Below are 22,260 nucleotides of genomic sequence, written 5' to 3'. Positions count from 1 at the left end.
ACTTGGGGTGGGAAAAAATGCCAGAGGTAGGGAGTCACGGCACACAGGCAGGAATCAAAGCCATGAGGACAGATGAGTCACACTGGGGGAGTGTCCGGCGTGCCAGAGAACCCCAGTATTTAAGGAGGAGGCAAGGAAAGAAAAGCCAGCAAAGGAAACTGGGAACCAATAGTAGAGGCGGGAGGAAAAGCAGATGGGAGCAGTCTGCTGGCAGGTGGGGGCTGCCAAAGGGTTCAGATGCCACAGAGGAAGAGTATGATGAGGACATAAAACAGGCTTTTGGCTTTTTGATTGGGAGATCATTAGAAGTACAGTGAGAGGATTTTACTTCGATGTTGGGGACAGAAGGCAAATTCATGTCATGGTTGGAGGATACAGAGATGGTAAATATGACGAGGCTGGAGCTGAAGAGAAGATGGGAGGTTGAAAGAACACCTTTCAAAGACAGGAGATACTTGAGCACTTTTATAGACTGAGGGAAGGTGCAGAGGAAAAGTAGAAGGTAGAGGCTGGGGAGGTGGCTTCCAAATGGGGGCAGGTCTGGGGGCCCAGCTGTGGGCGGAGCAGCAGCAGCAGTCTCTCTGGAGGGGGGAGGAAGGGCGGGCAGCTGTGCTATAACGGATGGATTCTGAAGCACACAAGTTGGTGTCTGACAGCATTGGTACCAGTGTGCTGGGTTTTGTCTCTGAAACTGGAGGCAAGGCCATCTGCTTTGAGGAGGTGAGAAGGAGGTGGGTAGCCTGAGGAAAATGGTAAAGGTTGGGAACAGGAGTTCCAGAAAAGGGTTTTGGCTCTGAGCGGTATTGAGGTCTCAGGCAAAGTTAGAGACAGGAGATGAGAGTGGTGGTTCCCAACTCCAGCTACATAACAGAACACCTGGAGGTGGTTGTTGTTGTTGTTGTTTTAATTTTTATTTATTTTTAAAATTTCTTTTCAGTGTTCCAGAATTCATTGTTTATGCACCACACCCAGTGCTCCATGCAATCCGTGCCCTCCACAATACCCACCACCAGGCTCACCCAACCTCCCTCCCCCCGCCCCTCCAGAATGCTCAGATTGTTTTTCAGAGTCCACAGTCTTGCATGGTTTGTCTCCCCACACAGGGAGTTTTTACCGAATATGCCATTAGCTGTGCCTCACCCCCCAAGATGAGGATTCAGTTGGTCCGGAGTGAGGTCTGGGCACCTGAAACCTCAGAGCTCTCTACATGCACACAGTTGGGGCTCACTGGGTCAGAGCGTGATGACTAGGGCTTTCTCTTTAAGCTCTGCTGGCTGCCTGAGAGTAGGAACAGGGCGAGTGGCTGCTTAGATTGACCAGGGCTGGTGGGGATCAGGGCAGACGCAATGCTGATTCGTGAGCAGGTGTGCTGCTGGAAGTGTCCCGAAAGGGTTTGCTGGCACACTTACCCTCACTGCATCTGGACGAGGATGCAGGATCACAGTGGTTCTGGGTTTCTGGCTTGGACTGATTGGCCTAGTTGAGGAATTCAGGAGGAGGATGGGCGTGCAGGGAATCTACAACAGTGGGAAAGAGCACAGGGCTGACACCAGACAAACCTGTCAGTGTCAGCTCTGGGATGATGAACAAGGCACTTCCCCTCTCTGAACCTGGTGTGCACTTGTAAAAATGCGAGTCCCCTTTCATAGGGTTGTTACTGAGAATTAAATAAGAGGATGTTTATACAGTCCCTACCACACAGAGAGTGCTCAGTTGGTGCTTATTTTAAGTTTGAGACCTGTTGGATTGGAAGTGCCTGAGAGAGAGATGGGGTGGGTATTCTAGCAAGCTTTTGTAGATGTGGTCATTCAAGAGAGACAAGGAGAGAAGAGGTGAAGGTTTGAGGGTTACTGGTATAGAGAGAGGAATTGAAATTGTCAGCATGGATTAGGTAACTGGGAGAAAATAATGAGAAGTGAACCACAGATCCTTTATGGCAAAGGTTTGTTTTTAGATTCTGGAATTTATAATACCCCACTATTCATCTCGCCGCACAGCAAACTTACAGAAAGTCTTTTATGACAGTGCTTCCCAACAGGTTATGTCGTACCAACACAGGAAGCAATGCCATGTGTGGGGCACTTTGGGTTAAATCAATGAGGCTGCTTTACCGGAAGGAACTGATCCGGGGCCTCCGGGTCCCAGTAGCCACCCTGTGTGCCAAGGGGATCGCTTTCTTGGATGCACTTACAACCCAGTGTGACCCACTGATTGCAAAGGTTTGGCTGTGAGAGTGCTGTGGAGTCATGGGCTCCCTGAAATGAAGACCGAGGCATAGAGAACAGACTTTGTGCCCACATAAATGTGAGGTCAAACATGGTCTGCCTTGGACAGAAACTGACAGAAAAGCAAACAGATTCTGGACATGGGGTAGCATAGTCTTGCACCAACCACACCACTGTGTCGGGTCTTTCTTGTTGCTATTGTAGTAATGATCATTTGGCTGTTCTGATCCATGGATTATGCGCTTTTTAAAAAGAATTTATTTATTTGAGAGAGCACAAGCAGGGAGCCTGATGCAGGGCTCGATCCCAAGACCCCGGAATCATGACCTTAGCTGAAGGCAGACGCTTAACCGACTGAGCCACACAGGTGCTCCCATGGATAATGCTTTGATGCTGTCCGACAGCAGACATTTTTCAGGGCACTGTGGTCTGTCTTACAGGTAACCTAGACATAAACGCAACAGCCCCACACTACAGTCTCAGCTGTTTAAAGGCTGGCAGCAGACACGTAGTAACCAAACAAATCCCCGTTTTCCTGACCTCCAGTGACTGGTTTGGAATAAGTCCTCTTGTGAGCTGGGACAGTTTAGGGCATTGCTGAAAGCACAAGTTTTGGAGTCAGACATCTCAACATTGGGATTTGGCTCTGCCATGATTAACTCTGTGATCCTTGCAAGTTACTTAACCCTTCCGAGCCCACACTGTCCTCTGTGAAATGGAGAGGACACGGAGAGCAGCTTAGCCTAGTGTCCAGCACAGCGTGCGGTGCTCTGTAGCGAATGTAGCTGCCGCTGCTGGGCACGGCTTCCGCTCACTCACATTGTCGCGTGTCTCTGCAGCACCAAGATGGTATTTTTTGTTCAAAACGAGCCTCCCCACCAGATCTTCAAAGGCCATGAAGTGGCAGCGATGCTCAAGAGTGAGCTGCGGAAGCAAAAGGCAGACTTTCTGATATTCAGAGCTCTGGAAATCAATACTGTCAGTGAGTAATCATGGGCAGCTGGGAAGAAGAGCCTACCCAGAGCCCACAGCTCCCCGCAGCCCCGCTGTCCCCAGGCTTCGTCTCCTGTTTTCGAGGAGCACGGAAACAGTCACTTTGCTCCACCAGCAGTGTCCTGAAAGCGTCCCGACTCGGTGCAGGGGTTCTTCACCTGGGTTCCATGGGCCCGTGAGACAGTGGTCAGAGTAGTGGGCTGGGAGCTTGAATGAGAAAAAATGACGTCTTTATTTTCACCCACCTCTAACTGAAATCTATTACTTCCTGCTATTGTGAAGGTAGGCAAAAACCCCAGTAGTATTAACTGAACCTGTGACTTTTAAGGCAGTAGAAATCACAGGTAATTCCATAGCACATTACATGACGAAACGTCATTTTTACTCATCATTACTTCAAAATTATGGCAGTTCTTAGACCCACTGCTAGATCTGGTTACTTAATGTTTTCATAAAGACACACATATATTACTACGTTCTTAAATATTTCAAAAATGTGCGATATCATTGCTTTCCTTCATAATACTGTATATTTTATTTTGGCATTAATGTGATGCACAGAAGGGGTCTGTGGGCGCTGAGAGATTAAGAACTTCCCACAGGGAGCGGCAGCAAAGCAGGACAGCTGGACTGTGCCAGTGGCCTTGCTCCCTACTGCTGCCTGATCTGCCTGTGACCATCACCGTGGCCGGGCGGCGTGCATGCCAGCAGAGGCCCCCAGGCAGGGGCACCGCAGTTCCATCCTCATGTGCGCTGGCAGCCGTTGGGCCAGCCCTGATTCCTGTCCCCCCGTCCCCTTTCCTGCTGCTTTCAGCGTGCCAGTTGAACTGTTCTGACCATGGCCACTGTGATTCGTTCACCAAACGCTGTATCTGCGACCCTTTCTGGATGGAGAACTTCATCAAGGTGCAGCTGAGGGATGGAGACAGCAACTGTGGTGAGTCTTCTGCTCGGCACCGTGCCAGTGGCTTTGGTGCTGAACGTAGTTCTGAGTTGAGCAGGTGGGTGGTGGTGTTTCCGAGGCAGATGAGCAAGCGAGGAGAACTCTGTGTATGTTCTGTTTGCAGAGGACTTTTACTTCCTTCCTCCACGCTGCTCCGGGTTAGAGCAGGATTCTGCAGCAGGCTTGTACGAAGAACCAGGTTTAAGTCCGACCGAGTGCAAACTGCAGCCTAGGTTGGATCAGCGGCACGGCCTCCTTTTTGGAGTGCCTCTGTGCGGCAGCCCAGTGGGAGCCCTCAGATTTCTGCATGCCCCCGCCCCCTGAGAAAGCTCCTTACAGCCTGCCCCTCTGCCCTATGGGCTCAGCAGGGACAGTGCAGGGGGTTGAAAGCTTCGGCTGCTGCCTACAGCTGCGAGGTCTCCCCTGTGCTGGGCTGCTGTGGGGCTGCCTTGTCTGCAGAGCCAAGCCACCTGCTGAGGCCGGGGCACCCCAGGCCGCCCTCCTGGCCTCTGTCTTCACAGCCCTCTCCATTTTGTTTCTCTTGGCAGAGTGGAGCGTGTTGTATGTTATCATTGCTTCCTTTGTCATTGTTGTTGCCCTGGGAATCCTGTCCTGGACGGTGATCTGTTGTTGTAAGAGGTAAGATGGAGTCTCTTCGGAAATTCATTAAAGCTTCTAACTGTATATTCATTAGGGAGGTATCTGGCATCTTCCACACGGAAGACACTGAGTCTTGGCATCCCTTGTTTCCTGTAATGGCCTGAGGCAGGTGCAAAAAGGCTTTCATCACCCTCTCCCACTCCTGAGGACTGGGGCGCACTCCCTCAGCCAAGTGGCTGTCACTGTACCGATGTGCAGCCTGGGAAGTGTGGCCATGACCAGGTGGGAGCAGGAGGGCCCATCTGTGCGCCTGGCTCACCTCTCTAGGGCTGTGTTTCTACTCCACACCTGCCTCAACACATGAGTTCTCAATTCTTTTGCCCTTCTTTCTAGTAGGGATTCATGTGTCTACGTGTTTCCACATATTTGTGGACTTTGGTTAGTCATGATTAAACTAGAATCTTGGAATCTTCTTATCTAGTCTTACGGTATTTAGGGAATGTTTATTAGATGTTTTTCATTATTAATAAGTATGATTTCTGCATTATTTGTGCCAAGTACCAGGATAATATTTTGGGTGTTTTTTGTTTTTTTTTTAATGCATATAACCCCCTTTTCTCATCTCACAGCTAAGGAAATGTAGGCTCAGGAAAATGGCCTCACCTGTCCATGGACACACAGTTAATTAGTAGCAGAGCTGAGATTTAACCTGCAATTTAACTGCACGTAAAACAAAGTGAAAACAATTTTTAAAAATTACCATTAATAGCTTGGTTTAATGCTTTCCTCCACGCTCTACCCCTCAAGCGTCAGTTTCTTGTTCTCTTGATTAATAGGGAGACACGGAGCATGTCTGACTTCATGTTGCTTCCCTTCCCTTGCGGCTGTGACCTACAGCTTAGGCACCTGTGCTGAGCCCTGCACATGGGCATACCAATCACTGACATTTACAAAACTGCTTTTTTACCTGAAACCGACCTACCTACCTACCTACCTCGAGAAGATAAGTACATATAGAAATGCTTGTGCTGTGTTTAAGATTCACAGGCAGATTCCTACAGAGATCAACTGACCAAGGACAAAGTTTCACAGCCTTCTTGGATGTCTGCAGATATCAGTCACTTCTTGACTCCAGCCTCCTCTCACTCCCCCCTTTACATAAAATTAGCTCAGATCTCACGCTGGGGAAAGTGGTTCTATGGGATAGGAATCCACCATCTCCTCATTTTGTTGGCTTTCTGAGTCTAGTTGCTTTTCTTGCCCCAAGTGTCTTTCCCCTTGGCTGTCGTGTGGGGAGCGTGGCGAGCTTGTACTCCGTTACGGCTATGTTTTTAACCAATCTCTACTTCCTTGCACTGTGCAGTGGTGACTCCTTGCTCAGACAGTCATAGTTCCCTTCCCTTCCCAGAATTGGTATGTGAAGAACCAGTCACAGCTGTCACCTTCCCTCAGCTGGGAGGCACGGGAAAAAACAGTCTTCCTGTTAGGCAGCTCGCAGGGGACAGGGCGCTCTCTGTAATCTGGCTGTCACCTGAGCTACCTGTCTCACGCAGAACCCCCTTCTTGAGCAGCGGTGGGGGATTGTGTTTTTCAGGCAGAAAGGAAAACCCAAAAGGAAAAGCAAGTACAAGATCCTGGATGCCACAGATCAAGAGAGTCTGGAACTGAAGCCAACCTCCCGAGCAGGTAGTGGCCCTTGGGGTTAGGGGTGGGCCCTCTAGATTTGTGCACTCTCCCGGTGAAGAGCACCGTCATTAATTCCCTCCTAAATCTGTCGCTAACAGCTGTTTGTTCTGGAAAAGCGTTTTGTCTATTGCTTGATGAAGGTGGAGGGCTGACCTGGCACCACCCTGGCAGAAGCCGTGTGCTGGATGAGCTCTGAGCTGGGGCCGCTTCTCAGGATTGCTTCACTTTGCTGAGGGACTCAGCCTCTTGCTCTTGTTGGCCAGTTCATTTGCCTCAGGGTTCCCTCCTGGCTTTCAGCTTCTCAAGCTGCCTCCAGTAGTCAGGCCTAGGGACCTGGGTCTCTTAGGCCTTAACTAGTCTGTCCTGTCTGGGCAGACAATAAGGTGGGACAGCTCTCCAGATGTCCTCCTCCGTGGGCCTTCCTCTCCCATCTTCCTCTAGCCAGTATTTGGCAGACGCACAGGCTCTGCTGCTGTCCTGCAGCAGGCGGGAGGGCACTTGCCTGCTGGCTCTGGTGTGCGGGGGCCCATCTGTCCGGTGCCTCCCACCCAAGAATCACCAACTGCGCCAGCTTTGAGGTGGCTTCAGTGAGGGTGTGGGCAGGGGCGCCCTTACTTGGCCTGGTGTCGTTGGCAAGGTTTCCGTGCACGGAGGCCCTGGTAGGCATCGAGTATCTGTGGACTTCTAGAGCTATTCCTAAACACTTGGCAAGCAGAACCGTTCTTAGACAAACTACGAAACAGCACTCATAGTCAAAGCTTTGTATTAGGAGAGGCGGAAGGGGAGTACAAAGCGTTCTAAGACACAAGCTATGCCCTCGGCATTCCAGGCTACAGAGGGAGCAAAGGCACATCAGAAGAAAACAAATGCTCTGAGGTGGTCTGGGCCTGCACCTGGGCAGCTGGATTCGGGAAGTCTGCGGGGTGGCACCTGGAGGAGGTGTGGGGCTCCTTAGGCAGGAGAGGGGTCTGGGGGTAAAAACATGCACAGTGCACCCTAAACATAGCAGCCAAGGTTGTTTTCACATGACTCCCAAAGTTTCTCCACCCCTTGAAATCCTTCAGTGGCTGACTTTGGGTCTGGCCGACGTGGCCTTGGGTGACCTTTCATCTGTTTGCTTCTCTGAGATCTTCCTCCTTGTTGACCTCTCTCTTCCTCAGCGAGTTCTGCTGGTTCATATTTCTGTCCAGGAAGCTCCTTCTCATCCCTCCCTTAATCTGCTCACGTTGTGCTCATCTCTCTGCCACGTGTCTGTTTTGGCATTTCTCTCCCTGTATTATACTAGTTATGTGTGTGTCCCCTTACCAGTCAGTGAAATCGTTGAGGGCAGGGACTGTGTCTTACTCCTTAGTGCACGTGGATTGAGACCACTGTGTGCCAGGCCCTCTGCCAGACACTGGGGACAGTGTTACGGTGAGCTCACCACAGACTGCTCCTGTGCAGCTTCTCCCAGACAGACACGAAACACATGGACTCACAACTGTACAGAATGTGGTAATAAAAGGTCTTCACAGGAACATAAAGAACGCTTGAAGTGAGACTCAAGGGAGGAGTAGGCGTTAGCCACACAAGGACTCTGAGAAAGAGCAGTCCAGGCAAAGGAGCAGAGTTGGTAAAGGCCCAGCTGGTGGAAGGAGCGGAGGGCATCTGACGAAGGAGAAGGGGACCTACTGGACATGGCAAGCACAGGGTCAGTGCTGCGCAGGTGAGCAGGGACCTGGCTATGTGCTCCCTCTGAGAGCAATAGGGAGCCCCGGGGAACTTTTTAAGGAGGTAAATGGTCTGTTTGACTTCTATCTTTAAAAACCCTGACTGCTATGTGAGGGAACTGGAGAGGCAAGAATGGGTGAAAGGATTCGATAGAATGTCCTAATGGTGGCGAGGTGATGACATAAGGAGAGGCCCAGAGATTCCAGGTGCCTTTGCAGGGAAGATGGGATGCAGTTCGGAGTGTGCTGGCGAAGGGGTATGGAAGAAAAGCAGACATGGAGTCTGGTCCCTGAGCTGCTGTTTTGAGAATATGTGGACGGGGTGGTACTGGAGAAGAGTAGTGGTTAGTTAGGACCCTTGTGAATGGGGCTGAGGAAATGAGGCTGAAAGACTGACAAGGACCAAAGTGTAAAAGCACTGAAAATCAGCCAAAGGAGGTAAGAATTCTGATGGTGATGAGAAATGTCATCTTGAACGTGCTGGCTTAGGAAAATCAGTCTAGTGGACGCCAGCAGGGAGATTTTTGCAGTTGTCTAAGAGGGAGGTGACGATGGCTCAACCAGCATGGGTCAAGAGGATGGAGGAACAGGAAAGATCAGGGCTGACTTCTGACCCGAGGGACAGAGAATGACTCCATAGACAGAATTAAGGCATTGGAGCAGTGATAGCTTGGGTAAGAAAAGATGAATTTAGTTGAACTCAGTAGAATGGTTGAACTGCCAAGCATCAATGTAGGAATCTTCTAGATACTCATGAGGGTCAACAAAAAAGTGGGTCACATCCCTTCTGGGGAGGATACTGAGGGACAAAAGTGGAGTCCAGAACTGAAGAGCCCGAGAAGGACCATCAGTGAGGGAGGCGGGCATCATTAGGGAATGGTCAAGAGTGTCTGCTGCTGCAGAAGACAGAGAGAATGTTTCCACGATCACTAAAGGAGTTTCTGGTCATCCAAAGAGCTGGAGGTAGGATGGGGACTGGCAGCAGAAGACAAATGCAGATTGTTCAGGCAGTGAGTATGTGGTGAGGAAATGGACTGTGACTATTGAGAAGTCCTTTACGAATGGAGCAGTAAGTTGTGGAGAAGCAGAGTGGGGCTGGAGGGCAAGGCTGCAGGCAGAAATGAAGATAGAGGTGAGGCTCCAGAGGAGGAGAGAGGGAGTGGGGGAAAGGAGAGGGTGCGGGATACAGGGAGTTGCTTTGGCAAGACAGTGTGGAGGGAAAGGCTGGGGGAGGGCATGAGAAAGTGCTGCATTGGAGGGGCAGCATGCAAAGGAGGCAGATGCCAGTTGTGGCAAGGGAAAGCCCCACGGTGGCCAGTTGCATCTGGGACAGCCAGGAGGGCCCTTCTGTGCACAAAGTGTGTAGCTGAGGCAGCAGTGAGAGTCCCTGGGCATTTAGGCTTATGCAGCTGACCAGGCTGAAGCCCCGCTCTCATCCTAGACTTGGCCCATGAGTGGGTGCAACCCAGAGTAGAGCCACTAGCAGGACAGGGAGAAGGAGATTCAGGCCTGTCAGCATAAGGCTTAGAATGGGAGTTCTTCAGCCCGAAGCGTGGCCATTTGGTGTGTGGAGGTAAGCGGGCATCGACCCTGTCTGGCGGGACCCAGGCTGAGCTTGGACGAGGGGTCTTTGGGGAGCTGTAGCGCCAAAGGCCACCAGGCAGGGCCTGAGGGATGACCACCCTCAGAAGACCTGGTTTACATTCAGCAACTGTGGTTCTGGGGTTTGTTTCGCTACTTTATTGACTTTTCAAAGCTTTCTATTGAGCATATTAGATTGAACCATATAAAATTACGGGTATTTGACTCTCTGACCTTTAAAAATGGTGGTTTTTTTGTTTTTGTTTTGTTCTTTTTTGTGGTTCAGTCTAACGTACAGAAGATCATAAGGACAGCTTGATGGGTTTCGATAAGTGAACATACCCATATAATCCACCCCCTTTCTTTCCAGACATGCGTTTCCCCTGCCAACTTCCTTCTGCCATCTTGGAGTGGTTTACATAAATGGAGTCACTGCATTTGGCCCCTTCCACTCACCATTACATTTACGACGTTCACATGTTGTTGGTAGAGCACGAGTCTGTTCTTTCCCTGCTGTGTCGTTTCCCCTGTGTGAATGTCTTTGGCGGGTATACGGTCGTCAGGCAACTGAATTCTTTCCGTTTTTGGTTGTTATGAGGAGTGCCGCTGCAAACGCTCTGGTCCATGCCCAGCTTGTACTGTTTAGTGGGGGAAATCGCTCAGTTCTCCAGGCAGAGCGGGAGTTCGTGTGGGCAGGTTCATGTGAGTGCCGTCTACTGTGGAGCCAGGCGCGGGTTCCTGTCCTCAGCAGCCGTGAGGGGAGAAGGGCTCGGAACCAGCTTTGAGAGAGGGAAGCTTCATGTGGGTCCTTGGAGGGGCCTGCTTCCACAGGACAGAAGGAGAAGGATATTTCAGCTGCAGAGGCAGAGCTGGGACTTGGGGGACCTTGACTCTTATGTTTGCCACTGTCCTCCACCACACTGGAGCGGCTCAGGGTGCTTGGGTCAGCCTTATGTCATTCTGCCCAGAATGAAGTGAAAATATTCTGAGAATCCTGAGAAACACTCCCTTCGGAGTTTCGGGGGATCTGGGTGGGCCCAGGGGAAAGGGAGAGTGATTGTTGGATATGGGGGGTTCAAACACACCTCACCTGTCTGGTCACCTTTTTAAGAAAGGAGGTAGTTTAGGTCCAGGGTGGGTAGTGTGGGGCCAGAAGCACTGCCACGCTGGGCCCTCGCCCTGGGCATGTCCCGCTCCTTGTGCTGCTGGCTCTGCCTGCCTCTGGCTTTTTCTGGCACAGCTTCTGCAGCCTCAGGGATGACACAGAATGAAGGTGACTCCAATGGTTTGCAGAATCTCAAGCATCTTTTCTGACCTCGGGTGTTCCTTATGGGTCCTTGTTTGTGCGTTCGGATGAACTGATGGCTTGGGACTGTGTCTGGGAGCCCTGGTACTCCGGTCAGGCGCTCCCAGTAGGAGCGACCTCTCGGAGGCAGGGGCCTGTTCTCCCTGCTCTCCGCCTCCCATACGCACGCCAGGGAGCCGGAGCAAACCCCTCTGGGGCAGGCCCTTTGCCATCCATGCTGAGCCAGGACACGGTGAAAAGTTCCTCCTCTAGAGCTGACCTCTTGTTGTGTTTTCCTGCCTCCTGTGGGAATTCCATCCTGTTCATGAGGTGAGATGATAAAACATTCCACATTTCAACGAGGAGAACACTGTTGGGTGGCAGTAAGCGGAGCTAACAGATACTGGAGGTCAGGAACCCACACTGCGCCCCAGGTCTGTTGGTCCCATCTACTGTGTGACTTTCCTGAAGGAACTGCTCCAGCTAATCAGGACTGGGACAAGGACTCAGGGAGCCCCTCACAGCCTGGACAGACAGCGGGGATGTTCCCTGTCCCTCTGCTTCTCTTCAGGCTGGGAGAAGGGTACAAGGGCCTGGCTAAAGCCTAGGAAGGTGTGTGCTTCTGACCCTGGATTCGGTTTCTTGCAGGCAGCAAACAGAAAGGCCCAATGCTGAGCAGCAGCCTGATGCGCTCTGAGTCGGAGCTGGACAGCGATGATGCCATCTTCACGTGGCCAGACCGAGAGAAGGGCAAACTCCTGCATGGTCAGAATGGCTCTGTGCCCAATGGGCAGACCCCACTCAAGGCCAGGAGCCCACGGGAGGAAATCTTGTAGCCACCTGGTCTGCTTCCTCAGGGGTGGGCAGTGCCAGGGTCCAGAGCATTGCCGGGCTGGTCCTCAGACCTCCCATGTGTGGGCAGCTGTTCTTCCAGCGTCTGCTGGTCACTCCACCCTAATCCCCTCCACCAGAGCTGCTGGTACTTGAATCCAGAGACATTCTCCAGGAACCCTGAATGAAGCTGTGAACGAAGAGGTTTCCTCTTTAAACCCTTCTGGTAGCCCCACCTCCACCCCAACCTCCTCACCTCAGGGCCTCCTTTCTCGCAAACCCCTCCCCTGCTCCAAGGGCCATCCAGGCAGCTCCCAGCCTCCTTCTCCTGCTCCCTGCCCGGAGTGTTGCTGCTCCCAGGGTACCTGCACAGGGAGGCCGGGCTGTGCCCCCAACACCTGGCTGTAGAACCAAGCATTCCCAGCCTCCAGCTCCCAGGCCTGCCTGTGGGCATGTTCTTTGTTTCCTTCTTTGGGACAGAACACACCCCTTTGCTAGGTCCGGAGGAAGTGGTAACCCCGTCCTCACCACTGATGCCGGTGTCCGGCCGAGATTCCGGGAGGACTGTTTCAGGAATGGGGAGGGACCCCTCTGGCTGCACTGTTGTGTCAGACAGGGGGCGGGCCACAGACGTGTCCCTTCCTCCTCCTGACCAGCGCTTCAGGGCTCAGGCCCCCCCCACCCTGAGCCAGCAGGAGACAGTCACATGCTGACTGGAAGGTGACGGCATGAGCGCATGTGTGTGACTGCCCCACCGCGGGTCCTCTGTGTCCACCTACGTCTTCTCCGTGTGTCCCTTGCATGTGTGTGTCAGAATGTGCGCGCATCAGCTCCTCATAGGGCTCTCGGCTACCTGCAAGGCAACCTTGACCTGGACAGACTTTTAGCTCCTTGGAACAGAGACTTCCTGAACCCCTCGGGCCCTGTCACCGGATCCTCAGCCATGTTCTGAGTGTTGAGGAACGGGAGCTTCGGGGGAGTGACTTTTTGGAAAGAAACTTAGTTTACACTACTGCACTACTGTCTGTTGTGAGATGATTAAACATGCTATTTAATTGTATGTGTGCCTGCCAGGTGTGCTGCGTCGCTGACCTGTACCATGGGTCCAGTCATCTGCGCATCCCGGTGATGCAGTGGCTTCCAGGAGGCAGGCTGCAGGCCCGGCATCATCAGTGCGTATGGCCGATGGTGCTGGAATTCTGCCTCAGCTGCTGCTGTCTGGGCGGAGGAGTGCATGCTCCTGGCCCCCTGCCGGCTAGCTGCTCCTCTCTAGCTCTCAGGGAGGCAGGCTTTCTGTCCTCTTCTCCGTACCTTCTGTTAACACAAAAATGATTCATTCCCCCACCCTCTTGGCCAAGCAGGGGATTCAAAGTGTTCTGATGCACAGGGTGTAGATTTGAGATTGCTGGGCCCCTGCACTTCCCTTTAGGATTTCCAAAGCAGTAAGGGCAGCCTCGTGCCCCTGGAACACTGCAGTGTTCGTGGAGCAGCCTGCACAGCATGGGGGCTGGGGAGGAGGATTGGTGTACAGTTTTGGGACTCCCAGGGAAGGGAGGAAAGGGGACAGTGGCATTCATACTGTACCCAAAGCCCTGTGTATAAAAACCCACTGGGGGTGGGCAGTATTGGCTCTGTTTTTCCAGATTCAGAAACTGAGGCATAGCAAGAAGTAACTCAGTCCACATACAATAAATGACAGAATTAGAACTCGGGCCCTGCAGAGTCTATTTGGTCTCCCATCAAAATTCCCTGGGAGGCTTGACACTGTGGGGCCCCAACTGCAGAATTTCTGACTGAGAAGGTCTGCGGTAGAAGAGAACGTGCCTTTCTACCAGGTTCCCAAGGGATGCTCTGCTGCTGGTCCAGGGACCACACATGAGAGAACCAGTGGGTCTAAAGGCACAATATATAGTGCAGCATCAACAGAGGCAACAGGTGTCCCATCCTGAAGGTGGTTGGAGGTCATCGGAGAAGCCAAAGCTCAAACTGCTCCAGGCTGGGTGTATGGGCTTCCTCAGTTGTACAGGTCAGGCTACACGGGAGGAGGCAGAGGGGCAGGTGACCAGGACCTGGGGAGCTGAGTGTGACAGAAAAGCTGTAAAGAATTCAGGAAGGAACTACAGGATCTGACCACTTACTGGCTTTGTAGACTTTTCCTGTTCTGGCAGGGGAGTATCATTTCTATATCTAACTAACCTCAGCCACAGCTCACTGAGGATATGCCTCTGTCTCAGAGCTGAATAAATAAAAAGGGCAAAATCCAGGAACTGATGCTGCTATCCTCCATTTGCCTCCAGCTCAGGAGCACTGAAATACCCTTTCAGCATTACAAAAGCACCTATGTCCTCTTACTCATTGTCCTGTTGCTAGTCCCCAGCACAGTGGCTGGTCCACACTTCACAGTGGAACACAGAGGGTGGGTGAGACGTGGTTCCTCAAAGGGAAATGGCAGCCGAACAAGGGAAAAGAAGGCAGATCGCATCACTGCTGATCTGAGCTGACAGCTGAGGAGGACACAACCCACTAAGTTCCCAGGAATATTACTTAGGGAGTAGAATAAAGAGAAGGAATTAAAATAAAATAACAAAAAATGGGGGGCTGGGGATCAAGTAATGATTGAAATTAAAGTAAGCTAAGATCCTTCCATAGTAGGACAGTAAAAAATGATGATTAGCTTTAGAGTTTAAGTCATGTATTCATGTTTTAAGTATTGAGAAAGCCACTGGGAACTAGAATATGTAACATCTACACCAGACAAGGGGAGAAAAACAAATTAAGAATACATCAGTCAGGGGCGCCTGGGTGGCTCAGTGGGTTAAAGCCTCTGCCTTCGGCTCAGGTCATGATCCCAGGGTCCTGGGATCGAGCCCCGCATCGGGCTCTCTGCTCAGCAGGGAGCCTGCTTCCTCCTCTCTCTCTGCCTGCCTCTCTGCCTGCTTGTGATCTCTGTCAAATAAATAAATAAAATCTTAAAAAAAAAAAAAAAGAATACATCAATCAATGAAACTAAATACAGGAAAGAAGGGGGAAAAAGCATTAAAAATGTGACACTTAAATGGGCAAAAGCTATCAGACTGGGTATTAAAACCACCACCACCATCACTTCCAAACAGAAGTTAATAGATTGAATATATTTGTAAAACTATGTAAGAGAGACACCTAAAATATAACTGAAAGACTGTGTGTTTGTGTGTGTGTGTGTGTGTGTGAGAGAGAGAGATAGTAAACTATACTACGGGTTTTGGCTCCTATTAAGACAACGAAGTGGCTCCCTTCCCCAGAATCTACCAAAAATCCCTCCCAAATCCTGTAAAAACCCGTAGGAGACTGAAAGTCATCATAAACTGGGAAGTAGGGCATCAGTGACAGTGACATGGTCTGCCTTTGCTGTACATGGGATCGTCAGTCACATACGTCACTGCTGTCAGTGGGACACTATTAGGGCAGCCCAAGAGCTCTGCTGGGATGAAAAAGGATGGGCTTGTGATGCCTGGAAGGCTCAGCTGGTTAAGGGTCTGCCTTCGGCTCAGGTGGTGATCCCAGGGTCCTGGGATGGAGTCCTGCATTGGGCTCCTTGCTCGGTGAGGAGCCTGCTGCTTCCCCTGCTTGTGGTCCCTTCTATCTGTGACAAATAAAATCTTGAAAAGAAAAGGGATGGGCTAGGCTACTCTTGGGATTAAAAAACCTTCTCCAAAGCCCCAGGGCTGGTAGATGACAGCTGGGAAGTTGCTGCTTCTTCCTAAGGATCTGAAGGTAAATCTTTGAACACCTACTGGAGGGAGTGGTCAACAGTGACTATGAGATATCTGGAGGTCATTACTTTCCCCTGCTTAAGCTGGCTTGGACAGGATAGACCTGGCCCCTGGCCCTGGCCTTTCATCAGTAAATGTCACCAGACAGGAACTGGTGCTGTGAAGGAACATGACAAGCTTATAGGCCAAAGTAACCAGATGCTGCCTGAGGAGTAAAATCCTCAGCCCCCAAAGACAGCAAACTAAACATACACACTGGCAAGGAACTGAAAATAAAGCAAAATAAATGTAGAGGGAAATATTAGCCATATGAAACAGGAATAAGAACCACACTGGAGGGGCGCCTGGGTGGCTCAGTGGGTTAAAGCCTCCCTCGGCTCAGGTCCAGGGTCCTGGGATCACCACTGGCTCTCTGCACAGCAGGGGCAGAGTAGTAGTGCCAACATCTGAGTAAATGGGAGTCCTTGAAGAAAGGGGGAAAAGTGCAAGAGGAAATATCTGAAGATATGACAAACTGACCATAATTAACAATGAAAGAATTCATGGATGAAAAGGTAGGGAAATGTACAAACAGAAACACTATAGTAAAAGATATTTAAGACCATCTAAGAAAAGCAAAAACTCTGAAAGATCCCAAGAGAAATGGCAGATCAATTACAAAGAGAAAAGAACCAGACTGACATCAGGTCTCTTAACAGTATCCTTAAGTGAGAGACAAAGAATCACATTTCCAAAAAGCTAAATGAAAAGAAACTTTGAACTCAAAATTCCTATCAAGACAAACTCATTTAAACATGAGAATGTAATAAAAAATATTCTCAGGGCACCTGGCTGGCTCAGTCAGTGGAGCATGTGACTCAGTCTTGGGGCTGTGAGTTCAAGCCCCACAATGGGGGCAAAGTTTACTTAAAACAAAAAACAAGAAACACAAAACACAAAAAAACCCCAAACTCTCAGGAATACAAAGCTTCACAATTTTTCACAAAAGATCCATTTTAAAAATACTCTTGGAAGAAGCAGTAAAGTATGAAAAATAAATTTAGACATGAGAAGAGCTATAGGAAGTAAAAATGAGCAAATAAAATACTCTGGCAAAGTCTGTAATCTGCAACAGCCTGGGCCAATGGAACACAAAATGAAGTATATCAATAATCTAAAATCAAAACTCCAAAGAGTACCAACTTGATACAGTTGGGAAGTCCAAAGGAACGTAAGAGTTTAATAGTCTTACTGGGAAGATTTAGATGGTAGTTACACCAATTGGGGGGGATGGTAAACAGAAATGATTAGTATTCAGTAAAATCAATAAAAATAAAACGGGAATATATTACTACTTTTAAACAGGTAGAAGAAAATTTTCCATTGCTACTCCATGGAAAGCAAGGGGGAAACAGAGTACAATACCTAAGCTCTGAAATACCAGCAGAAATAGGTCAGTTGGGAAGATGGCGGAGTAGGAGGACCCTAAACTTGCCGCCTCCCACAGAGGCAAAACAATCATATCAATATAAATAACGCAGAAAAATGATCCAAAGCCTGGCAGAACAAACTCCACAACTAAAGGAAGAGAAGGGGCCACACTGAAGAAGGAAGCCAGTAGTGCAGAGAAGGGGTGGGGCGGGGTGGTGAAAAGACTCACATCAGGCAGCCCATGATCAGGGAGGATGAATCTCTGTAATATTTGCCTTTGAAAGCAACAGGGGCAGAATTTTGTGAGTTCTCACAACCAGAGGGATTTAAAGCCTAGGATTTTTTTTTTTTTTTTTTTAAGATTTTATTTATTTGACAGAGATCATAAGTGGGCAGAGACAGGTGGGGAGGCAGGGAATCAGGCTCCCTACTGAGCAGAGAGCCCTATGCAGGGCTCGATCCCAAGACCCTGAGATCATGACCTGAGCTGAAGGCAGATGCTTAACCCACTGAGCCACCCAGGCACCAGCCTAGGATTTTAAAACTCTGCATGCTCAGGTCTTAGGAAAGCCTGGCTGCAGGGCCTTAGAAAGCAAAGTCCCCACCCTTAAAGAGATAGCACAGCCTGTGCAAAAACAGCATGGAAGGAGCAGTTTCAAAAAAACACCAGGTGGAGATGGGAGGGTGAGTGATTTACTAATCTTAGAGCAGGGCCTGGAAGAACAGGGATCACAGAAAGATGCCTCCAGGAACAAAGAAGCTGGCAGTCACCATTTCCTTCCCTCACACCCCAACATAAACCCAACCAGCAGGGATCCTGCCCTGATACTTTATTTAAATTCCTTGCACCAACAATCCCCATCCCTCCTCACTTCTGCGTATCTGCTCTTCTCAGTGACACTCACCATTAAGTCTTGGTGGTTCTAGCCCCACTCCAAAAGACCAGTGCAAACCTTGCCGGAGTATCTCCTGACTCCTGTTTTATGGGACCTCTGGGGTGGCAGGATGGGGAGGGAGGAGGCATCCGGCCTCTTTTCCCAAGCAGACCACCACATACCTTGTTTCAATGTGCCCCACCCCTGCTGGGGATCAAACACTGCCCACAATGGTCAAAAAGAACCTCCGCATGCAGCTGGAGTAAGAAAAAAGAGGCCAGACTCAACAGCAAAACACATACAACACACAGAGGAGATACTCCCTGAAGTGCTGGGCCCTGGGGAGCAGGGAACATAGCACTCTGAACGTCAGGGCACTAAGGGACCTCTTCTTCATAAGGCTATTACTGTTAAAAGCAAGAGTAGTTAACCTTCCTAATGCACAGAAACAGACACACAAAGTTACGAAATGAGAAGACAGAAAAATATTTCCCAACTCAAGAACAGGACTAAACCACAGCAAGAGACCGAAGTAAAATGTATATAAGTAATATGCCTGATAGAGAATTTATAGCAATGTTCATAAAGATACTCAATAAACATAAGAGTGGATGATATCAATGAGACCCTTAACACAGAAACAAAAAGAACCAGACACCAAGAACACAGAGCATCTCAGAAGACAGAGAAGAGGAGGCAAAAAATTTATTTGAAGACATAAGAGCTGAAAACTTCCCTAATCTGCAGAGGGAAACAGATAAACAGATCCAGGAGGCTACCAGAGACACCCCTAAAACTTTAACCTGAGGAGGTCCACACCAAGAAACACACTAATTAAAATGGCAAAGAAGGGCATATAGGTGGCTCAGTTGGTTCAGCATCTGCCTTCGGCTCAGGTAATGATCCTGGGGTCGAGCCCCGCATTGGGCTCCCTGCTTGTCGGAAAGCCTGCTTCTCCCCCTCCCTCTCCCACTGCTTGTGTGCCCTCTCTGTCTGTCAAATAAAATCTCTTAAATAAATAAGTAAGTAAGTAAGTAAAAATGGCAAAGAATAGGGGTGCCTGGTTGGCTCAGTCAGATAAGCTTCTGCCTCTGGCTCAGGTCATGATCTCAGTGTTCTGGGATTGAGCTCCGCATCAGGCTCCCAGGGAGCCTGCTTCTCTCTCTGCCCCTGCTTGTGCACTCTTTCTCCCCCTTTCTCTCCCCAATAAATAAAACCTTTTTAAAAATGGCAAGAAATACTACTAAAGAAAAAAAAATTAGAAGTAGCAAGAGAAAAGACCACAGTTACATATAAGGTAAACTCCAGAGGTTATCAGGTTTTTTCAGCAGAAATCCTGAGGGCCAGAAGGGAATGGTTTGATAGATTCGAAGTGCTAAAAGGGAAAATCTACAGCGAAGAATTACTCTATCCAGTAAGGTTATCATTCAAAATAGGACAGAGACTGTTTCTCAAACAAAAACTAAAGGAGTTCATGACCACTAAATGAACCCTAAAAGAAATTAGTATTAAAGGGGACTCTAGGGGCGCCTGGGTGGCTCAGTGGTTAAACCTCTGCCTTTGACTCAGGTCATGATGTCAGGGTCTTGGGATCAAGCCCCACATCAGGCTCTCTGCTCAGCAGGGAGTCTGTTCCCCTTCCTCTCTCTCTGCCTGCTCGTAATCTCTGTCAAATAAATAAATAAAATCTTCTAAAAATAAATAAATAAATAAATAAATATTTTTAAAAGGGGGGGGGGCTCTAAGTGGAAAGACCCTAAGTGGAGTATTAAAAAAAAAAAAAAAACCCACAAAACCACAAAATGTAAAAGTAAGTATTTCTATAAAAATAAGTCAAGGATTAATAAAATAAAAGGATGCAAATGACAACATATACCAAAACACAGGGAGGAGTGGAATAAAGAACAGGTTCAAATCTAAGCGACATCAACTTAATATAGACTACAATATATAGAAGATGTTACAGCCAAACCTAATGATAACCAGAAATGAAAAACCAGTCTTAGATATGCAAAGATATGCAAAGAATCAAGAGAAACAAATCCAAGTATATCACTAAAGAAAGCCAACAGATCATGAGAACAAGAGAAGAAAGAATCAGAGAAAAATCTATAGAAACAACTACAAAACAAGTAACAAATGGCAATGAACACCTATCCATAACTACTTCAACTGTAAGTAGACTAAATGCTTCAATCAAAAGACACAATGGATCAAAGGCCCACCTATATGATACCTGTAAGCGACTCGTTTTAGACCTAAAAAGATAACGTAAGGAGAGGGGAGAAACATTTATCATGTAAATGGATGTCAAAAGAAAGCTGAAGTAGCAATATTTGTATCAGACAAAACAGACTTTAAAACAAAGACTGTTGAAAAGAGACTAAGGACACTATATAAAAATAAAGGGGACAAGCAAACAAGAGGGTATAATAATTGTAAATATTTACGCACACAAGATGGGAACACTCGGGACGCCTGGGTGGCTCAGTGGTTAAGCCGCTGCCTTCGGCTCAGGTCATGATCTCGGGGTCCTGGGATCGAGTCCCGCATCGGGCTCTCTGCTCAGCAGGGAGCCTGCTTCCTCCTCTCTCTCTCTCTGCCTGCCTCTCTGCCTACTTGTGATTTCTCTCTGTCGAATAAATAAATAAAATCTTTAAAAAAAAAAAAAAGATGGGAACACTCATAAAACAGTTAATAACAAACATAAAGGACATTACTGATAATAATACAATAATAGGAGGGGACTTTCACACCCCTCTTAAGTGGATGGGACATATCATCCACATAGAAAATGAACAAGGAAAGAGTGGTTTTGAATGACCCCGATACCAAAACCAGATGAAGACACCATAAACAAAGAGAACTACAAACCAACATCTCTCATGAATACAGATACAGAAATCTGCAACAAAGTATTAGTACATGGAATCCTACAATACATTAAAAAAAACATAAATACATCACGATCAAGTAGGATTTATTCCTGGGATGCAACAGTGGTTCAATATTCACCAAGCAGTATGACTATTTTCAATAAGAGAAAGGATAAAAACTAGATGATGATTTCAACAGATGCAGAAAAAACATTCAACGAAGTATAATATCCATTCATGATAAAAATCCATCTGCAAAGTAGGCCTAGAGGGAATGCACCTCAACATAATAAAGTCTTTATACGAAAACCCACAGCTAACATTATACTTGATGGTGAAAAACCATCAAGTAGGAGTTTTTCTCCTAAGGCCAGGAACAAGGTAAGGACATCCGCTCTTCACCACTTTTATTCAGCACAGCACTTGAAGTCCTAGCCACAGCAATTAGACAACATAAAAAAATAAAAGGCATCCAGATTGGTAAGGAAGAAGTAAAACTCAGGATATTATATACAGAAAACCCTAAAGACTACCCAAAACTACTTGAACTGACAAATGAATTCAGTGAAGTTGCAGGATATAAAACTGATGTCTAGAAATCTGTTGCATTCCTATATACTAATAATGAAGCAGCAAAAAGTGAAATTAAGAAAATAATCACATCTTCAATTTCACCAAAACCAATAAAATATCTAGAAATAAACTTAACCAAAGAGGTGAAAGACCTGTACTTTGAAAACTTTGAGACACTGGTAAAGAAATTCAAGGTGATGTGAAGAAGGAAAGACATTCTGTGCTCATGGACTGAAAGCACAAGTATTGTTAAAATTGCTATACTACCCAAAGCAATCTACAGATTTAATGTAATCTGAATCAAAATACCAATAGCATTTTTCACAGAATTAGAACAATCCTAAAATTTGTATGGAACCATAAAACCTCAAACAGCAAAAGCAATGCTCAAAATGAAAAAGAGGAGCATCTGGTGGCTCAGTCAGTTCAGTGTCTGCCTTCGGCTCAGGTCATGATCTCAGAGTCCTCAAATTGAGTCCCACATCAGGCTCTCTGCTCAGCAGTGAGTTGGCTTCTCCCTCTGCCTTTGTGATCTCTCTCACTTTCATGCTCTCTTCAATAAATAAGTAAAATCCTTTTTAAAAAATGAAAAAGAAAAAACTAGGTATCATGATTCCAAATTTCAGTTATACTACAAAGTGGTAGGAATTAAAACAGAATGGCAGTGGCATAAAAATAAACATATAGGTCAACAGAACAGAACAGAAAACCAGAAATAAACCCACAAGTATTAATTAATCTTTGACAAAGGAGGAATGAATATAGAGTGGTAAAATGACAGTATCTACAACAAATGGTATTGGGAAAACTGGACAGTAACATACAAAAGAATGAAACTGGACAACTTTGGGCCACTCTTTTCATCATATACAAAAACACTCAAAATGGATTAAAGACCTAAATGTGAGTCCTAAAACCATA

General features: G+C 48.0%; 1 protein-coding gene across 4 annotated transcripts in view; it reads left to right on the top strand.

Annotated features, from left to right (window-relative positions):
- KIAA0319L (KIAA0319 like) overlaps window positions 1-12,913 on the top strand; it is a 90,407-nt gene extending 77,494 nt beyond the window's left edge. For all 4 annotated transcript variants that reach the window (XM_082686859.1, XM_082686856.1, XM_082686857.1 and 1 more), the window contains 5 exons: window positions 3,065-3,207; window positions 4,033-4,155; window positions 4,710-4,800; window positions 6,356-6,447; window positions 11,671-12,913. In XM_082686859.1, the coding sequence (XP_082542985.1) occupies window positions 3,065-3,207; window positions 4,033-4,155; window positions 4,710-4,800; window positions 6,356-6,447; window positions 11,671-11,858 (637 nt within the window). In that variant the 3' untranslated portion in view covers window positions 11,859-12,913. The remainder of the gene's footprint in view (window positions 1-3,064; window positions 3,208-4,032; window positions 4,156-4,709; window positions 4,801-6,355; window positions 6,448-11,670) is intronic.
- The last annotated feature ends 9,347 nt before the right edge of the window (window positions 12,914-22,260 follow it).

Source organism: Mustela nivalis, assembly GCF_964662115.1.
Source record: "Mustela nivalis genome assembly, chromosome: 10".
NCBI lineage: Eukaryota > Metazoa > Chordata > Mammalia > Carnivora > Mustelidae > Mustela > Mustela nivalis.
This window is presented reverse-complemented; position numbering and strand designations above follow the sequence as displayed.